This window comes from Barbus barbus (genome assembly GCF_936440315.1).
Source record: "Barbus barbus genome assembly, chromosome: 5".
Lineage (NCBI taxonomy): Eukaryota > Metazoa > Chordata > Actinopteri > Cypriniformes > Cyprinidae > Barbus > Barbus barbus.
In genome coordinates this window covers 33,524,009-33,545,186 of record NC_136733.1, presented here as the reverse complement: position 1 = coordinate 33,545,186, position 21,178 = coordinate 33,524,009, and the positions used below count along the sequence as shown (strand labels likewise).

Genomic DNA, 21,178 nt, shown 5'->3' with positions numbered 1-21,178 from the left:
GCAAATCAAGCTGGCACAAAAGCGGTGTCCGATTCGCGAAAACATAATGTTAATCATTGCTTTCATGAATCGATTCTTTTTAAAGAATTAGTTGAACCGATTCAAAAATTATGCGGATAAAAAACTTACCGCAGAAATCTGAAGGGAAAACTTTGTTGCAGATGGTGTAGGAAAGACAATATACAATCACAGCTGGGAAAAATGCTAGGATAATGAATTGGTTAGTGTTCAGGCCTGGCTGTAAGTTACTTGCTCTTCCGTTTTGTAAAATGCAGAGCTAGTTGCTGTCAAAAGTTTTCATACACCTTGCAAAATGTTAATTATTTTACCAAACTAAGAGGGATAATACAACATGCATGTTAATTTATTTTATTTAATACTGACCTGGATAAAATATTTCACATAAATTATGTTTACATAGTCCACAAGAGAAAATAATAGTTGAATTTGTTAAAATGACCCCGTTAAAAAGTTTACATACACTTGATTCTTAATACTGTGTTGTTACCTGAATGATCCACAGCAAAGCTGTTTTTTTGTTTAGTGATAGTTGTTCACGAGTCTCTTGCTTGTCCTGAACAGTTAAACTACCTGCTGTTCTTCAGAAAAATCCTTCAGGTTTCACAAATGATTTGGTTTTCCAGCATTTTTCTGTATTTGAACCCTTTCCAACAATGACTGTATGAACTGAGGGACTCATATGCAACTATTACAGAAGGTTCAAACGCTCAATGATACTTCAGAAGGAAAAACTATGCATTAAGAGCCGGGGGGTGAAAACTATTGAACAGAATGAAGATGTGTACATTTTTCTTATTTTGTCTTAACATCTTTTTTTTATTATTTAGTACTGCCCATCAAAAGCTTCAGAAGATACACAGAAGAAAAAATAAGTTAAATTGTTTTTTCAATTCACATCGTCTCTTGTGGACTATATGTAAACATCTTTTATGTGAAATATCTTATTCAGGTCAGTATTAAATAAAATAATAAATAACATGCATTTTGTATGATCCCTCTTTTTGGGATTTTGGTAAAATGAACAGTTTGCAGATTTTGCAAGGTGTATATGTAAACTTTTTTACTTCAACTGTATATGAATCTAGAGAACACAATCCACTAACTATAAAACACATTATTTTCCAATTGGTGTGTACATCACTTAAGTTTGTTTGGTGGCTTTTGTATCAGCTAAGGTCAAAACTGGCTTTTTGTCCCTCTCTAGAGATGTAATGCTGATTGGTGGATGTACCGATCTAAATTAATACAAACTCATACAATAATAGAAAATTGTTTACCATTAGTGTATTAAGATTTAAAATGAGAGAGAGGAAGATAAAAAAAAAAACATCATACTTTTGCAGAGAGATCAAATTTTTATTGACAAAATATCACATTTCCCAGATATTTGTTTATGCTAATAAGTCTCAAATCCAAGGCACTTAAAGGGTTTTTAAATTATTACTTGTAGTAGATGATTAAAACATGATTCAATGTCTTGATCAAAAAGGTTTGTTTATAATAATGAGGGTGAATAACACATAAAAAATGCTTAATGGAAGCAACATGAGATACAGCAGGTTTACAAACATTCAACACGGTCAAGTCATTCGGACTACACAAAGACATCCAATGCCTTGACCTCTCCGAAGCAAAGTGCATAAAGCTACCCAGCAAATAAGAACATTTAGAGAACCGATTTTTCATTGAATTGAGATATGTAAAAAGTGTTAGCATTTTTAAATAAAAACTGCAAATTGAAAATTACAGTACAGGCTCTAAAACATTCCTCCGTTCTAGAAACAGGAAAAAGTTACACGTCTTGGGTTTCAATAAGATCCCGCAGTGCAAGGCCAAACTTTTGATGCAGTACTCTTAAATTCTGATTACAGTACTGACTGCATGTGGTACAGTGCAAGTGTTACGCTGCATATCAAATTCAATGCAGTGATTTGAGGATACAGAAAATATCCATCATTCCTATCGAACTGACCTTGTTCAGGTGCTCTTGTTCCATTAAAAAATGTAAATTTGTTCTATAGGATGAAAATCAGTTTCTCTGTTTTTGAAGTTTGGGGCATTGCCAATTTTCAGTAAAGATTTAAGACAGGAAAATTACCCTAAACATCTTATAATTTCCTCTGAAATTGTGTTTTTGGGTAATGCAACAGTTATAAGAACACATTTTTGTTTGACCTTTTACAAATAACAATTGTGGGCAAAAGCACAAAGACAGTGACCCATCAAATCCAAAATATAGACACTTGAAGATCTAAAAGTATTCCATAATTACAAGTAACATCTTATGTAATCAAATCTAACAGTCTTAAATATACTTCATAATTCAATAGATAGAACTTTCACCCATTACCTTCCCGAATCAATGCCAGTATATGACTATTTATAGGGTACCTTCATTATGAATAATATTGCAAGTATTTGTATACAGCTGTGGCATTTTATCAGGCTTTAGAGAACCATAAAGACAGCTGAAGTGGCCACTAGGATGATCTTTCAGGAGGAGAGAAGTATGAAAACAGACAGCATTGCGTCTATAGACTATTCAGAATCCTATACTTCAAGGTTTCGAAGCTGTCATTATGGAAGCTACTCATTTTAAGGTGGTATGATACCATAAGATATGAAGGTATATGAGCTAAATGTGCAAATAAAAGATATGTGTGTGTGTTCCTGACGTTATGACCTGTGCTGGTGTGTGGACATGGTTGCATATATCTGTATGTGAGAGTGTTTGTAACTGATAGAAATCCTATGGTGGTGGTGTTGATAGAGTGGGAGGTTTGGATGCGGATGAACTGGTTGGGATCACACCAGTAGCAAGGAATATGATAACCAGTACAATGATGAGGACTATCACAACAATAAGCACAATCAGCTTCACATTCTTCCACCAGTAAGCGCGAGCAACCTTCTGAGAGGTGTGCTTGAAGTTCTGGGCCTAAGAAGCAGAAAGTGTGGGGAAAATAAGATTCAGCAAGGACACATTCAACTGATCAAAACATACAATATATATATATTTTTTAAGATTTCTATTTCAAACAAATATTGTTTTTTGAACTTTCCATTCATTATGAATTGAAGCACAGCTAATAAGTATTGTTTCTTGAGCACCAAATCAGCACATTAGAATGATTTCCAAAGGATCTACTAAAGATTGCAGTAACGACTACTGGAAATTCAGCCTTGAATTCAGCCCAGAATTATTTACATTATAAAATATATTAAAATAGAAAACAGTTATTTAAAATTAGAATAATATTTCACAACATTAATTTTGTTATAAAAATGCATTCATCCATTCATTAATTTTCATGAATGAACATAAGAATATTTTTTCAAAAGTACTGAAAAATATTACTAACTCTAAAATTATGAATGGTAATGAACGTTGTAAAATAGTGTGCTGGGATTACAGCTGTAATATGTGATTAGAATCAAAGTTTTTGTACTGAAAGACACACCCCAGCTTGCAGGTCTTCAGATTTGCCCATCAAATCATCCAGTCTTTCTCCACGGGCCAAGATCCGATCTACATTCTGGGTCATAATATCCTTGACCCCATCCACTTGAGACTGCAGAGATTTAACTTGATCCACATTCTGTGAAGACTCTCCTTCTCTTGGTTCCTGCATTGAGAAGAATTAAAAACCAAAACATGATCAGAATAGCTCCTAGAATATGAACATCTAGAAAGTTTGTAAAAAGTTATTTTGGGGAGTCACGTGTCGTGCTCATGAACCTAGTCACACTCGAGTAGAGCTCTGTACGTTTGGCCCTTTTTGCAGTTTTTTTTTTTTAAGTTTTATTCATCAATAATACTTTCACTGATGGCATACAATCGGAAACAGCAGGAGTTGTCTCCGTCGGCTTCTCCGATTAAGAAGAAATCTAAGTTACTGACCGCGAGCGATATGATGGACAAGATGGTGAACACTGTTACACACTTTGAGGACATTCTAAGAACCGAGTGGACGGCGATGCGAAACAAGTTCGCTTCTCTCATGTCAGTTGTTCAGTCGCTATGCTCTAAACTGGATCTTCTTACAGGGGAGATGAGAGAACAAAAGAAAGCTGTTGCAGATCATATGATAGGCGCGTTGCAACAGGTTGTAGACTTACAGGATCGCAATAGGCACAGCAATCTGCGTCTGGTTGGATTGCCTGAAGGTTCTGAAAAGCACGACCCAATGGGCTTTTTGAAAAGATAGCTACCGACATGGCTCCCATCTCTGGCGAGCAAAGAGATTGAGTGGAGCAAGTGCATCGCGTGTACACAAGGCTCTCCTCAGATCACGCTAAACAACGGGTTTTCATCTTTAAACTGCTGAGGTACATGGACAGGGAGCTCATTCTGAGGGCCGCCAGACTTCATGCCCCGGTGAAAACATCCGACAGAGCAACACTGTCTTTCTTTCCAGATTTTTCTCTGGTCACCGCAAAAAGGTCTTTTCTCTGGTCTCCTTCTTAATATTTGTATTCTATATAATTGCACTGTCCTTGGAGTGGACCTGACCTACATTTCACTACTGGTTATACCCTGTATAATTGTGTATGTGACAAATAAAACCTCTTGAATCTTGAAGATGAAGTGCATTTGCGCCAATTAGGAAGGAAATGAGAGAAGCTGGCATCTAGAATTTTCTTGTCTATCCTGCAACGCTGAAGGTCATTCTCAATCAAGGTGAACCTAAAATGCTATACTCCCCAGAAGAAGCAAGAGTTTTTCTCAGATCCTATTCATCCACCAACTGTGAGCTTCAGCTGGACATTTGCTGTCTAATCGGAGAAGAGATGCTCTAAATGGTTAGGTGACTGTGTCTTTCACTGTTCACTTCTTAATTCACAGTTACTAGAAGCTTTCATTGTGCATACAGTATCGCTTACCGACTATGATGTTATTTTATTTATGTTTCTAGTTGTATTCCTTCTCACTCTCTCCCTTTTTTTATTTAATATTACTAATATCATATTACTAATCAAAAATTAAGTTTTGATTTATTTACAGTAGGAAATTTACAAAATATCTTCATGGAACATGATCTTTACTTAATATCCTAATGCTTTTTGGCATAAAAGAAAAATTTATCATTTTGACCCATACAATGTATTGTTTTGTACACAAATATGTAATGAATGATTTGATTGACAGAAAAAGATGTTCAGTATGAAGAGATCTAAAATATATGAAATGAATGTATGCATGAAACACTGCATAACATACAATAATTTACACACAAAATGCGATAACATCAAAACCTTGTCTTTTTAAATGCATATGAATATATGGAGAGCTACATTTAATCGTTCTGATATAAGACAATTTATGATTTAAGCAATTAAAAACATACAGTAAGGGCTATTATACAGTGCTTCACATTTCTATATTCAGTAAAACATTAATCTCAGTTAAGATAACTACAATACATTATATGAAAAACTGCACAGTAATGCCTTTAGATGAGAGCTCGTGTGATATTGACAAAAGCGATGCAACAAGATAGCTTTAACATATTCACACCTCGAAACACTAATAAAGTACTGTGCAAGACCTCATATTTTGCATTGCTCATTTTGCCATTTGAGTACTTTTTCCCCATGTTTAGCCACGTTAAACACCTTTAAGTACTGCTGAAACTTCATAAACAAAAGGTGTTACCAGGAAAACAAAAGCAATGCTGCGTCACTACCTGTCTTACCCTTTCTATTCTAGTCACTGGCTGAATGTGTTGGTGTCACAAGGCCTTCAGAATGGCAGAAAGCTATTAGGTAACATTGGATACTGATGGCCTGAAGTACCATTACTGTGGCAAAATGGGGCCATGTGATATCTATTACTACAATGTGATGACAACAACATAATAAAAAGTAAAAATGTATTCCTCTAGTTGTCCATCTTCTCCCTCTAGTAGTCCCTCTAATACCAGCAGCCAAATGTTTTCAAGATCAAACATTTCTGTTTGATACTGTCCAGTTCTTCAAAATACTGTCGAAGAACGATATTTAAATAATAAAAAAAAAAACACAATCTCACAAAAAAATTGCAGAGGATGTCTTATTTTGTGGTACTGTTGAAATTTACACACACACACACACACACACACACACACACACAAAAGGTCTGTCTACTGTAGGTCAACTTCATCTTAAGCAAGCCAGCATGCGGATCTCACACTTATGGTTCACTTCAACAGTCAAAGGCGACTTGTGATGCGATCAGCATATTTGTAAACTCTAGTTAAAATATATTTAAATTAATAACCATTTAATAAGTGTTGAGCTCAACAGTTGGTTGTCTTGTAAAGCGGTTATGCTTCACAGCTCAAGGTATCTGTGTAAACAAATCTGTACAATAAATTTGCAATACAAATTGGATGAGGCTTAAGTATAAGAGTATTATCTAAACAGCACATTTATTTGAGAAATCTCAACCAAATTGTCGACGTTAAATCACAACAGGAACGTAGAAATAAGTATAACTAGAAAAACGAGCTTCGCCCTGTTTCGAGTGCGTCAACCCACATCAACAGATAAAACTAAAACTTTAAAAATATCAACTTGCTCTAGCGTAAAATGTCTACTATTCAAAATAATATGATTTACCTGGACACAGACAGGAACCGAATTTACACAGTAGATTAATTTAGTTTTAAATTCAATAAGCGACGCAAGAAGCAGCACCTGCTAACTATTGTTCATTTAGTAACTTACCGTGCTATTTTGATCAGCCAACCCCATGGTTTCACGGTTTGGTGTTTTAACTTATTCCACGTAAAATAAACAATTGCACGTCGTGCTTTGGAGTTAAAATGTTTGTAACTGTTTCTTCGAATGACCGACAGATGTAAACCGCCTCAACACTTCCTGGTCTCTAATTCAGTCTTTTCCTCCATCGAGAGTTGGCTTTGGTCCACCTCTCATAACATCCTCCAGAGGGCGCTGGATTCTGGAAAAACCTGTAAGGCGAGATCTCGCGCCATCAACATTTCTGCACTTCAGGAATGACAGGATTGTTCTCGTAAGACCAGACAGACCAGGGAGTCAATTGGACTTTTCTAAAAATAAATACTAAACTGATTTGAGAGTTTTTTTCCCCCTCAATGTTTATGTCATGAAAGTTTGTTTTTAAAGTAGTCTTAGCATTTTAAGGCAAACCGATTAGACTTTATGAACGAAACAAAACTCTTTTCTTCCTCCAATGTAACAATTGGCTCCACCTAAATGCCTCAAGCATTACATGTATTCAAGTCGAGCAGAAAATGACATCATACTAGAAAACAATACATAAACAGATTAACTATCCAATACTTTTAAGTTTTATTTTTCAAAATCAGATGTAGAACAGAAAAGAAACCAAGTCATAAAATGAAGTTTTACAATTTAAATAAAACATTTTAAAAAATAGACAACAGTAATTTTGTCTTCATATTTACTATTACTGTAACAAAATCAAGTTATAAAAACAGTTCAAACTTAAAAGCAATCATATTATTCACGCAACGCAACCCATGTTGTTTTTTTTCCTGGTACATTTTTGGGGTTTCAGTTTCACTCAGAAAATTTTTCAAAAAAAATAATTCTGTGGTAGTTCCCTGTACAACATTTTTAACATGATCCTGACATCATCTTTCTCTTGACTATACTGTTTTGGCCACACATAGGTTTTTTTACATGACATGAAGAACATAAGAAACTGCATTTACATTTTGATACAATTTTTGTATAAAAGATCTGTATCAGTTTTCAGTGGCCTTGTTTAATGATGATATCGGTCATGCCATCAATCTTGTGCAGCTCCAAGTTCTGTTGATGGAAAGAAGAGCTTTTTAGATTTACAGCAATCAAATGTTGTGACAATTCAGTAAATCAGAAATATGTAAAACATGTTTCCTCATGTAAGCTACAAAACATTCAATGCATACTAATGCAAGACACAGAACTATAAACAAAAGACAACATGCTATTATTAAATCAACAACAGACCTCCATCTACATTAGTTTTTGAAATCATTCCATATAACAGAGTACCCACCTTCTCATTAGCCAAGTGCAGAAGGGCCACAAAAGCCAATGGTACTGAGAGATTGGTAGCCATGGTTGAGGGAAGCCTAGGGGGAAATGCGAAAAGAAGAGTTTATGTACAGTACATGCAAGAAAAATGGCAATCCTTAGTAATTCTTCCATGAGCCAGAAAAGTGAAAAGATACATAACACGTTTCAAAAAACTACCTTTGTACAAGATTCCTGACAGACTGGCTGAATGATTTTTCTCCAGGCACTTCTGTTGTTTCCTCACTGTCCACATGCTAGAAATTTTAATTTAAGTAAATTAAAAAATAAAAATGGTTCTAAAATTAACTGAAACACACTGAAAAATAAAATAGCTTTAATAAGCCCAGGAAGTTACAATTACAAACCTTTGCTGGTTTTTCAGGACTCTCTGTTAGGAGACCCCACATAGTGGTCTTCAGCTTCTTCATGTCCATCTTTTTAGCCGTCTTGGCATAGTTTATCTCAATAGTGTTTACCTAGAGCAAACAGCAAATACAATTCATTCACGATCCATCCAAAACATTAGAAACAAATTATGTAGTGTAGTTAGGGGTGGGCGATATGGAAAAAATATCATATCACAATTTGTTTTTAGAAATGATTCACGATTTTATCATGATTCTTTGTCATGTTGGTTTTACAAGTTGTCTGAGTCTTACAGCCAAACTAGAAAGACAAAGCCTTTCAAGGTAACAAAAAACAACAAAAAAGACATGGCAGATATTTAGGCCAAAGTGAGTTTGGTTACCCTCATTCTTCAAAATATCTTCTTTTGGGTTCAGCATAAGCAATTAATAGCGGTTTGGGACAACATGTGAGTAAATAATGACAGAAGTTAAATTTTAGGGTGAACTATCCCTTTAATGACAGTATGTTTAGTGTCCTGTCCCTTTAAGACTGGCACGCATCTAATATACAGGCACGCATCCGTTTCTCTTAACTATTTACTTTCATTTTAGAGATAACCAACTGAGTCTGTATGTAAACCTTGTGTGTTTTGACAGTATTAGCGTAAAAGATAACTTAGTTGAGGCGCTGTTAGACAGGCTTTTTAGTGTGCGTACTTCAGGTGTATGCGCTCAGAAAAAGCACACGTCAGACCAGCGCGCTAATGAAACATTTAACCAGCAAGGCTTGTATGCAAATAATGTACTTTTGCGATCGTGAATAAGTGCAGTGTCCTGTCAGAGTAACTCTACCGCTGTATGTCGTATTGTACAGTATATAGAGACGGAGGCGCCAGAACTGTATTTGATAATGTGCGCTGTAGCACGATACTACGATATTTCTTCAAAAGCAGATCACGGAGACATTTTTATCGTCCGCGATCAAAAATCGTCATATCGCACACCTCTATGTGTAGTGAAGTAGTCCAACATCTCTACTCTCCTCTTACCTTGTGAGGCTCAGGGACGAGACAGTCCTCTCCATATGTAGAGATGTCATGTGTGTCCAGAGAGAAAGGGGTCGGTCGGCCTGTTTGGGAGTCATCAGATCCTCCAAAGCCTTCAGCATCCTCACTGTCCCCTTCCTGTTCACAAAAACCACTAACCATTAAACAGACCATCTTCATGACTACCTATGACATGACAGTAGTGTGTAGTGTACCTGAAGACCAGGACAGAAGTTAGCCGTGTCATTAGCATTGTTGTAGTCATACTCTCCTATGTCCTCACCCAGCTCTCCTGATAATCTTTTCTTTCCTTCTGCGCTGAGCTGGAGTGAGAAAAATAATAAGTCAAATTTGTAAGATGAACAAAATTATCCAATTTGGCAGTCAATCTCCAGTACAGCATTCTTCTAATGTTGTTTCAGATTTGCCATAACCAATATTCTGTAGGGTACACAGCAATGCAGACAGGAGTATTAAACATTCAGGAACTTACTGTGTTGGAGGGTTTGAGGCTGAGCTGTGACAGGTTACTGGGTGGATACTGGAAGTCTGCTGGAAGTGTAGTTTTCTTATTGCTGGTGTTCAAAGCCGATTTACTAATAGTGGTTGCTGCCTGGAAATAAGCATATCAGTGTCAGTTTGTCGCCAAGTAATCTGCTGCTTACTTGTACAAGCTTTTGCTAGTATGAATTGCTGTTATAAAACTTTTTGTCCATTATGGAAGTCATGAAAAGACATAATATGAGCACATGCAAACTTACTCTAGTTGTCCGAAAGTAATTATGAAAGTTGATATCTCCCTTAAAGTCAATTACGAGAGGATTCTTTGGTGCTCGTTTCCGAGGTTCTTTGTCTGGTTTGTGATCCTCTAGACAAGATAAAATATAAATTGGGTGAAAAATGGCAAAGAAAAGCAAGAAATAAAAAAAAGTGATCAAATCCACTCTGTATTTTTTGTAGTTAAACACTCCTAGGTTAATCTATGACTTACGCTTATGTCCAGGTTTGAAGAGCCAGTAGCCAGGTCCGACCCAGGTGGCCATGGTCCGGGGACTGAAGTACGAGTATTCTCTGGGCTGATCAGACAACTGCAGACACATGGTGGCAATATCCACCTCGCCAATAGGAATAACGCCTCTGTTAATAACACAAATACACCTCACAGTGAATAGGCATAACAAAACACAGAAGAATTTTTTATGCAAATTAAAAGGGTTAATCTGAAAAGTCAGAGACATAAAATACAACATGAAATGTAGCAGCTAAGGTTTAATGTCTAAATAAGTGAAAATGCACAATATCAAACCGTAACTATTAACGAGAATAGAGTGTGAAACAGTCTGTTTGCAATGCAACAACTAGCAAACATTTGGTGCAATACATTTTGTAAGCACTAACCGTCCTTTCTGAGGGCTCTTTGAACAAGATTCTCTGTGTTCCTTAAACTCCTCACAGTCTCCCTGTCTGCCCTCGTCCACATCTACATCAGCATCAAAATTATCCCCAAACTCTGGACCCACATCCTCATCTGGCTCAATGTCTGCATTGACATCGAATACGTGCTCTCCCTGCTTCATATTCTCAAGAAGCTGGTTGAGGTTTGTGGTCTATATTGACAATAAGAATGAGAGAATCACATCAGTTTAAAACGCTTAATATCACACTGTACATATAAAAAAAATAATAATTTTATACTTTTTCCAGCAAGGATGCATTTAATTTGAACAAAAGTCACAGTAAAGACATTCATAGTGTTACAAAAGATAAAAAAAAAAATGCTGTTCTTTTTATTTTCATCAAAGAATTCTGGAAAAGAAAAAGTATCCAAGAGAAAGATTCAAAACAGTCTCACCTGTTCAGGAGTCCATCTAGTAAAGGAGAAATCTTCTAAGGATGGACAAATTGGTCTGTCCTCTAGTGTCTTTAAATGACCTGGAAGAATTAAAAGGAATTAAAAAGCTCATGCTGTCAAACATCTCAGTGTGGTCATACCTCACAACATACAGAAACATTTAGGCTTTGAATACAGAATATTACTTCGTAAACCCAGGACTAAACTGTTCCATGACTTTGAACAGAGTGTGATGTGCAAAGTCAGTTTACCTAAAAACGGTGAGGCAGGAACACGCTGATGGGGCACCTGCACAGGAGGCAGCTGTGACTTCAGCAAGGTCATATGTGAAGGGAAACGCAGCTCACAGCGACTGTCTTCACTGAACAGCACAGAGAGGAACACTCCTGCTGTACTGTTCTCATCGAAGGAAGCAGCCATTCGCTGGAACATGGGGTCCACCTGTGCAAAAGAATGTTTTAGGTCTTCCTAGATTACGTCACCTTCAAAAATGCTTGGGATCTTCACTCATTATTCTGGAAAAATTTTAGTTAGTTGTATTGCTGTCTATGGAGGATCTGAGAGCTCTCGGATTTCATCAAAAATATCTTAATTTGTGTTCCAAAGATGAACGAAGGTCTTATGGGTTTGGAACGACATGAGGGTGAGTAATTAATGACAGAATTTTCATTTAAGGATGAACCTTCCCTTTAATTGCAAGATTTTCTATAAAGCTACTTTGAAACAATATGTATTGTGAGAAGTGCCATCCAAATAAAACTAAATACATTTGACTTGTCTTCACTTTAGTCATATTATTCACCTCACACTTCATCTCCGATTCAGAGAGATTGATGTTACTGAGGTTCTGTTCCACGGTCTTCTTCTGAGGTCTTTTCTTAGTCTGTTTAGCAGCCACCTGCTCTCCCTGACCACCCTCTGCTACCTCAGCCCCCGCCTCACCATCTTGACCTGGAATGAGATGAGAATTTATTAATACTGTGCAGGATCCTAGGCCAGAGTATGACACCATTCATCCACCAGGAAGACAACAAATCACCTAACCCTCTCAGACCAATCCAACAAACAGCAAAAATAATCTTGCCATCTATGTTCGCGTAATATTCAAGCAGACCCATGACTCAAACAAATACTCACTCTCTCTTGGTTTGGTCTCAGAGCCCAAGCCTCCTAGAACTCTGTAAGCATCAGCGTGAACTGCATCCACCCTCACAGCATAGATTTTTGTGCTGGCGTCCAGGGTCCCCGCTGCCACCTAGATCAACCCACCAACACAGTTGCGATATTACTTCTGATAATGCATATAAACTGGTGCTCAATACAAATTCAGCGAGTTTCTACCTTGAAGTTGAGCTCAGAGTCTTTCTGCTTGAGAATGTCTGCCATGTAATCAATGAGATGTAGGCCAAATGCATTCTTTGTGGTAATTTTCTGTAAAAAAAAAAAAAAAGAAAGAACGTAACAAGTAATTTCAGATGCCCACAAAGCAGGAAAGCAGTAAAGTGCAACATACATAAATATCAACTCACATTTTCAGTGGAAAGCTTGATGCAGGTAGAATAATGCTCAGATATCTGTGCAGATGACAGTTTAGGGACAGCAGCAGGTGTACCTGCAGCACTTTGAAAAGAGAGAAAAAAAAAAACTTTTGTACTCCATGATGGCTTATTTTTATTTTGCAGCTGAACACCGAGGTTTTAACCTACCTGTGGCTACCGGCCTCGTTAATGGAAGAGTCGGTCCCTCCGTGAAGGTCGATGACCCTGGATCTGCGTCTTTGACGTCTCTCCTGTTCATCATCGTTTCCCTGGATATTGCCAAGCAGAGGTGTGCTGGTGGCCGACAGCGCGGCTTTGTGTCCTATTGCCGGTGAGGACCACTGTCGTGGCCGGGATGTCGGGGTACTGAATGCGCTCATAACGAAACTATGGAACAATAATAGCTTGTTATATATCCATACACCACCATGTAGCGTTTTCGCCAGGGTACAGTCTGCTAAACAGTAGTTAGCTGGTAAACTCCGGAGACCGCGCTATGTAAACAACTTCAAGTAACGTTAACGTTTACTTAACGTTAGCTGCTTCGGATAAGAACGAATAGATAACAAACATTTCCGTAATATAGTCATAAGTTAATAAACCTAAAGCATATTTATGCAAACGGTTCAGTTTCAGGATTCAATAAAGCGTTTTTTGAACCATTGTTAGCTAAGCTAGCGCTAAGCACGCTTCTGAAAACGAACGAGACTAAAATGATAAACTGTGGCTGTGAAAACGTACCTCGAAGAAAATACAAACAACAAGCGTTCGAGTTACCTGTGATTATTAAGCAGCACAATCGATCCAAACTTTCTGTATTCCGTCTGTCCAGACAACCATTTGAAAATTAGCGCCGAACGGTTACACGCGTCATCAGTGATGTCATACGTACAGACGTAAACGTCAGATTGTGCGTAAAATACTACATTTCATTGTATTCCACAATAGCGGTCAATACAATGCATATTTTATTTGAGTACGTTTATTTGATATAACAATTTATTTGTTTTCTTTAATTAGCATGCATTAAAAGTTAAATATGTGGATTATAAAAATATAGCTAGTAATGCCATTTAATAAATCACTTTCGTTAAGTTTTATTTATTTATTTATCCAAGGTAATATAAGAATTCAGTAGTAAACGCAATATGAAAAAGCAGCATCCTACCAAACTCTGTGACCGGTGTTGAATGACCATCGACTGTAGGACAGGTGTTGACTAAAAACCTCGAATTTCTCATTGTCCGCTAGACGGCAGTAAAGTCGTTTCTGTTAACTCTGTCCATTATATGAAGCGATTAAACTTTATATAAAGTGATTCGAGTGTCAATCAGAGATTATTTAAAAAATAATAATAAATATAAAAATAATAATAAATGTATAATTTTATTATTTATCATTTTTAATTGAAAATATGTCATAATAACAACACCGTGAATGCAAATTGAATTATTTAAATTAAGTAGCCTATAGGTTTTAATGAAAAGCAAAGATCTAAAATAACCCCATTATTTGCAATAAGTATTGCATTTAAAAATAATAACACTTGGGGCCAGCTTTACCAATTCTGGGGGGAGTCGGACATTTAAACCCACAGGTCTTATTTATTGTTTGTTAAAATAAAAACTCTTATTCTTACTCTATAAATGTAAAAATGTGTCCACACTTCCTTCATAAACAAATAGACACAAAAACCTTATTCAGCATAATACAATGTCATAGATCACTGTTTTCCAGAGATACAAAATTAGATCAATTAACCTCAAAACTGTTTCGACTGACTAAATCTCACAAATGTTGACATTTAGATGAAATGTCAAAATTAAAAACAGCATAGCCATTTTTCAAAAGTGTTGAGGTTAGATTTTGTGTCGCCTGGTCAAGAGACAAAAAAAATTAAGTTGGTGGGAGTCATCTTGCCCTGGGGGGCGTCTTACCCTCTATTCTATTCTATTCTATTCTATTCTATTCTATTCTATTCTATTCTATTCTATTCTGAATCTTGTAAAAAGATCATGTAATTTTGGCCTTTAATCATCAATACATTAATGACTATAAGGATTCCATTTGAAAGGACAGCTGTGTTAAGGTGAGACATATTTTCATAAAAAAAATGATAAAAAACTCTTTATTGGATTGGAGTCCTGGATAAATGCAAAACTCCTCCATTTACTTCTATTTAACAGCAGAGTAGATAAAAGAGGTTTATCTACTATATTGCACTTTGAAGTCTGCATTGGTAACCTGCCTGGATAGTACCTGCAGTGTGATTACTGATATATTTTAAATGGATTGCTGGAGGATTCCGTTGAACCATCAAGAGAATATCTTCCTCCAAAACGGGAAAACCAAATAGGCAAGAGAGGGAGCAAGTGTGCACATGGACAATGTATATCATTAACTATGGCATTTACCCACGTTAAATGTCAATAAGGCTAGCTGGTGGGATTGATCGTGAATGAGTTTGCAGATAACACAGCTGTAAAGGCCCACTGACCGCAATATATAAACATAACCAAATCCGCTTTGTGAATTAATGCTGATTTGGCTTTTCTTTCCTTGCTTGTGTTTTTGGTTTAGTTTTTTTGTTTACCTTCACCCTCTCTGTCTCTTGTTTTCTTCCAATTTCCCTCCTTCCTTCGCATAGAACCATGTACTCTCTTTCCTGTAAGCTATAGTGGCTTAAAGAGCTTATTTTAACCTTAAAATCAACTGATGTGTATTGAAGCAAAGTATGAGCCTGCTAGCATTGACTTTGTTGTAAACACTGCTTCATGCCACAGAGACCCAACTCTTGCAGTCCTGCAGATAAAGATACATATTGATTTTATTTGGACTGTGAATACCTCGAGGAGAGAAGGAGCCTGAAGGTCTTTGCTTTCTGAGTCAGCTGGTGGTGACCTCTGGTCAGCCTTGTGATTGACATATGCATTATACTGCATGTGTTGCCACAGCAAATCTCTAAGGATAAACACTGCAAATCTATTAATGCAGGAACTGATTATGAGACCACAAAAGAGTTACAGGGTGAATCAAGGCTAATACATTTTTTCGCAGTGCTAAAATAGTCACTTTAGAGTGACAGAAACAAACTTATAAAGGTAGTCACAGCAGGTAGGAGGAGAAGATGAAGGCCTTGATCTCCCAAGTTACAGCAGGCAGGATTTTTTTTTACACCATTCTAATGGAGTAATCCTCTGGTTAAAGGTGAAAACGGCATGGAAGACAGTTCATGAATGTTTATGACTGGCATTGTCCTCTTCTGACACTGCCTTCAGTTAGTCTAGGAAGAGAGCGAGATGGCCTTGAATTTGGTATCTGATGTATTTTGGTGTTTGAAGTCTTAATCAAATGAAATATTTTGATATCCAGAGTTTAACCTGTTGAAAATATCTTAATATTCCCTGCTTAGCACAGTGCCAGTTATTTAAAAACACTGACACACTGTTCTGTTTATGAAGAGTTGCAGACAGAAAGCTTTAAAATATGATGGAACATTCTAAAACGTATATTAATTACATAATACATCATTTCTATATTGTTGTTTCTTTATTCTGGCTTCAGTCATTTCCTAAACATTAATTTCCTGCTCTACTAGTTTGTTCTTTTTTTCCCTGAAGAGTTTCTGGGAAAGAAAAAAAACACTGAATAGGAAGGACTGAATTACTTTGAATAAATTAGGATCGTGTAGCCTACAGTTGTTGTTTTATGAGCTATATAAATACATATACCTAAATAAAATGTGAGGTGTACAGACTTTATTTGTCTCAGTAAAGCATGTACTGCCATTTTTATTCCTTATTCATTATAGTCTCATCTGACAACGTTTCCTTTTAAGTATGTTACATTTGATCTGCATGACTTTGTCACAGTCTTTACTGAGATAAAGAACACAGCACACTATTCATTTCAAAAGCTCTGGAGGTTTCTCATCAGTGCTTTTTCACTCAGGTGAGGGTTACATCTTGATTTCAGCAGGTTCTTCTGCTGTGTGCAGAGTTAATTAAGGGGGAGTCTGAGAGAAAAAAATGTCATTGTGTTCCTTGTGTCCCCACCAATCAGCAAGATGTGGTTTATATCAGACACTTTGATCGTCTCAGGCCTGATATTATTGGACCATGCTGAGCTAAAGATGAGCTCTGTTTTAAGCATTGAAACAAATGAAAGATGTTACATCTTCCAGTTTCTAATTTACATATTACATAAGTTACATATGAAAAATATTGCTCTAAAAATGTACATAATTTCAGTAAAGTTTAATACTGAAAATAGTTTTAGTATGTTCTATATGAAGGCAAAGGTGTTGATGATAGAACTGTTTTACTATCCTGTATCTACCAACCAAAACCCCGATATTTTCTACTGTATTACTACACTCTTAAAATGCTGGGTTAAAAAATAACCCAGCCGCTGGGTAACTATGGGACAGAACGCACACTGGGTTGAACCATTTGGCCCAGAATGCTGGGTTGTTTATTTGACCCAACCAGCGGGTCAGCTAGGTTAACGCTGTTGCTGGGTTAAACATTACCTAAACATTGGGTTATTTGTTGTCTCATTGCATTGCTACCTTTATATTTACCAATATTAAAACAGCCAGTGCTCCATACAGAGATCTGATCTGATCATCATCCAGTCTGTCTGGAAGAAACAGAACAAACTGAGACAGACTAACTCCAGAAGAACTGTGGGAACGTCTCCAAAATGCTTCAAGACACCTCACTGCAAAGCTCATGAAAAACTCTGCTCAAGTGCACCGAGGGCAAAAGCTGCTTTAAATGCAAAGGATGCTCACACTAAATGTTGATTTAATTTAGTTAATAGAAGTTAATTGATAAAGGAAATCTATTTATGACATTACTTTTGACAGCATCCTCATTTAACAGCATTTCTTCACAAGTGTCTAAAACTTTTAACAGCACTGTAACTTTGCAGGTAGCTTTCATGAAGCATCTTGGAGATGTTGCCACAGTTTTTCTGGATTTAGTCTGTCTCAGTTTCTTCATGTCATTCTAGACAGACTGGATGATGATCAGATCAGATCTCTGTGTGGAGCACTAAAATCTCATTGGATTATTACAATTAATGGCAAAATTAATGTTTGGAAATGTAAACTGATATTTCCTATTGACACACTACAGCAAAAGATAAAAATAACTGACCATTTTTTAACTGATGAAAATACTAGTGGCCTTCTACTAGTGTAGAAAAAGTAAAAAAAAAAAAACTTACAGGTTGTACATCAAATGAATGACTTCCAGGATTCAGTGGTTGTGGGTCTGAAGACCTTTCCTCCGTTCTTGAATATTGATTGGGGAAGGAGAGTGGGCAGGACTTTCAAAGCACTCTCCCTTTTAGCATCTATCATAAGAAACGACACATTGTAACACTTTTCCTGTGAAAATGTCTTAATTCCTTTAAATAGCTTGGATCGGATTGGATTTAAATAGATTGGATCAGAAACAAATGACACAGGCAGATCATGTGACAATGGCATGGCTGAAGTGGGACTTACATTAATGACTTCCTGAGACAAACATGTAATTTATTAGGAATATGTAGATGTTAATAACCTTAGGGCAGAGGTGCTGCTGCTGTGTACACTCACAGAAAACAATGTGCTCAAATTTTAAAGATGTGGGGCAGCTCCTGTAATATCGCCTTGACTATCGACAAAGACATCATCTCTCAGCGATATCTCTGACTATCGTCATATTATCATCTATCTGCACAACCCCACCAACAATTTAACCATTTCAAATTTCTGTAAACGAAACCATAAAATCAAAAGTATTTCTTAGAATGCCAAGTTTTTCTAGAAGCCTGGGGAACTCCTTCAAGATTTCTGGGAGGCTTGTAACTTAGACCCATTGCTGCAAATCCACCATTTTTTTTTTTTTTTTTTTGGGAGGCAAAACAGATTCTGTAAAATAAGGATGAAAAACTGGGTTAAAAGCTGGCAAAACCATACAGTATGCCAGCCTGGAAATCCAGTGATCTGCCTATTATTCATCAATCTCAAATACAAATGATTATTTCTAACAGTAACATATAAAGAATACTTTACATGGCCTCTCTAGCTTAAGTTAACCTGGATAAACCTCTTGTGTTCTGATTAAAGCAACACAGCATTCACTAAAATAGAGGAAGAGTAAAAGGACCTCAAACACCATGAGAGATTAAGTCTAACTTTACATACTGTAGCTAAGACAACATTGTAGTACATATCATCATATTAATTTACCTTATAATCCAGCTTGCTGCGAGTTGCTTGACCGTCTGACGACGAGACGAGTGAAGAATCCATAAAATTCAATGAAGAGGAAAAATAAACAAACCGGTTTGGTCAAAATAACCCAACCCAGGTGTTCAGTGGTGAAAGAACCCCTTGCAGTCCATTTGACCCAGCATGAACAACCCAACTGTGTGTTTACAGAAATAACCCAGCACTTTTAAGAGTGTACTGTTTACTGTTTGTTCTACTGTTTTACCATAACTATTTTATTCAAAACTCAATATTTATACTGTTTTACCATCCATAACTATTTTATCATTCAAAAAGCCAATATTTACTTATTATTTCAATCATCTACCTATGTCTTCCTCAGGACTAGAGAGTTGCTTTTAATAAATGGCCTAAAAGTTGACTTTTAAGATTTTTAATAAACTTTGTTAGAGTAGAACAACCTGAAAATAGTTTTATTAAAATGTCTATTATTATTTTTATCATTAATACTATGACATATAATAACTTTAGTAGCTTTATTTTTTTATATAAAAGATACTTGCGAATAGATTTTATTTTCAAGTTTTTTGAATGACTGTGATTTACTGTGAGAAAACCTTTGAAAATTCATAGAAATGCTTCACCACAATAGTCAGTTATTTCAGTCGGCTTTTGTAAGGTTTGGATGGGCAGTAATTCAGGTTCATTCAGCTCTCATCTTGCTCTCATTTCTACTTTGTTCAAAGGAAATTGCATTCAGTTTTAGGTAATAGAAATCCAGGTTGAAGGAGGATCTCTCTGCGCCATGTCTTCCTTCTTGACCTATAAGGGGTAGGTTGATGGGATGGGTTGTGCTTTTTGGGACGGAATGACACATGCAGACATATATAAGCACATGTGCACTCTCTATTTCTTAGCCTTTTCCATTTTCATGTATCTATTCAATGCATATAAGGCTCAGTCGGTCTAGATATTTCCTTTCTGTCCAGACACACTTCTCTTAATCTCGTATTCTCACTTTCCCCTTTACTTATGAATTCATAATGTGGGTCCGGTTATTAATGTGAAAATATTGCAACCAAATTGGAGACATTTAGGCCTCCTCCACATGAATGCAGTCACTTCATCTGCTCCCATCCGCCCACTCTTTTTAATTTTGTCCCCAATTCTCTGCCATTCTCCTCTTTGTCTCTATTTATTTCCTTCACCTTGCAACAATCCTTCCAGACTTTATACAGTAGTTGCCAAAAATAACAATCAACGTATAATAACCAAATTATATTCACTACATATATATATATATATATATATATATATGTTCTGTTGTGGGTTTATTTGTGTTGTATGCTGTGTTGCGTTCAGTGAGTGCTCTGTAAACAAAAAAAAAAAGCAGCAGAAGAAAAAAGTCCATTATCAAATGTAATTTTCTTCCACCACTATTTACCTCTTTGAATATCTTCCTTTTATTTTATGTGACTAATAAGCTTTGCTTTTCCATAAAATTTTGAAGATTTTATAAATAATGCAACTTTGACACCTACTCATCAGATGTCTTTTATTAATTTTCCTGGTACAGTTAACAAATACCTCAGAAGAAATGAAAACAATGTAAAATCACATTTGGTCCCAATAATGTAGGGAATGCTAGGACCACACACACACACACACACACACTCATGTTTGCTTTAGTGAATTGTGTGGACATTCCATAGGCATAATGGTTTTTATGCTGTAAAAAACATATTTTCTATCGCCCTACACCTAAACCTACCCCTTACAGGAAACTTTGTGCATTTTTACTTTCTCAACAAAAAAAAAAAAACCTCATTCTGTGTGATTTATAAGTCTTTTGAAATATGGGGACATGGGGAAATTTCCTCATAAATCACCTTTTCCTTGTAATACCTATGTCGTACCCATGTCATTATACAAATGTGTGTCCTTATATGTCACAAAAACACGCACACACACACACACACACACACACAGTTTCCTGAGTTTCTTATGTCACTGAGGCCTTCATTACTACAATTATCTCATGTCCATTAGATTTTAGGGTTATTTTAATAATTAATGTCCACGTAGTGAGAGCAATTATG

General features: G+C 36.3%; 2 protein-coding genes across 3 annotated transcripts; both read right to left on the bottom strand.

Moving 5' to 3' along the window:
* Positions 1 to 1,360: 1,360 nt before the first annotated feature.
* Positions 1,361 to 6,930, bottom strand: LOC306870072 (vesicle-associated membrane protein 8-like). The gene is made up of 3 exons (XM_079417115.1): positions 6,730 to 6,930; positions 3,483 to 3,647; positions 1,361 to 2,959 (listed from the first exon to the last, which is right to left on the bottom strand). Exons 1-3 carry the CDS (start codon positions 6,754 to 6,756, stop codon positions 2,771 to 2,773), a joined length of 381 nt encoding a protein of 126 aa, XP_079273241.1. The 5' UTR covers positions 6,757 to 6,930; the 3' UTR covers positions 1,361 to 2,770.
* A 382-nt stretch (positions 6,931 to 7,312) lies between these two features.
* On the bottom strand, positions 7,313 to 13,734 carry LOC306869685 (condensin complex subunit 2-like). 2 transcript variants are annotated; one of them, XM_079416546.1, is made up of 18 exons: positions 13,595 to 13,734; positions 13,022 to 13,240; positions 12,845 to 12,935; positions 12,657 to 12,746; positions 12,453 to 12,570; positions 12,118 to 12,266; positions 11,567 to 11,756; positions 11,316 to 11,395; positions 10,862 to 11,070; positions 10,455 to 10,600; positions 10,225 to 10,331; positions 9,957 to 10,076; positions 9,679 to 9,786; positions 9,467 to 9,601; positions 8,436 to 8,546; positions 8,248 to 8,324; positions 8,051 to 8,126; positions 7,313 to 7,821 (listed from the first exon to the last, which is right to left on the bottom strand). In XM_079416546.1, the coding sequence occupies exons 2-18, from the start codon at positions 13,231 to 13,233 to the stop codon at positions 7,762 to 7,764; spliced, it is 2,079 nt and encodes a 692-aa protein (XP_079272672.1). In that variant the 5' UTR covers positions 13,234 to 13,240; positions 13,595 to 13,734; the 3' UTR covers positions 7,313 to 7,761. The 2 variants fall into 2 exon arrangements, with proteins under 2 accessions (XP_079272672.1, XP_079272671.1); XM_079416545.1 differs by having other exon boundaries at positions 13,631 to 13,728.
* Between the last annotated feature and the right edge of the window lie 7,444 nt (positions 13,735 to 21,178).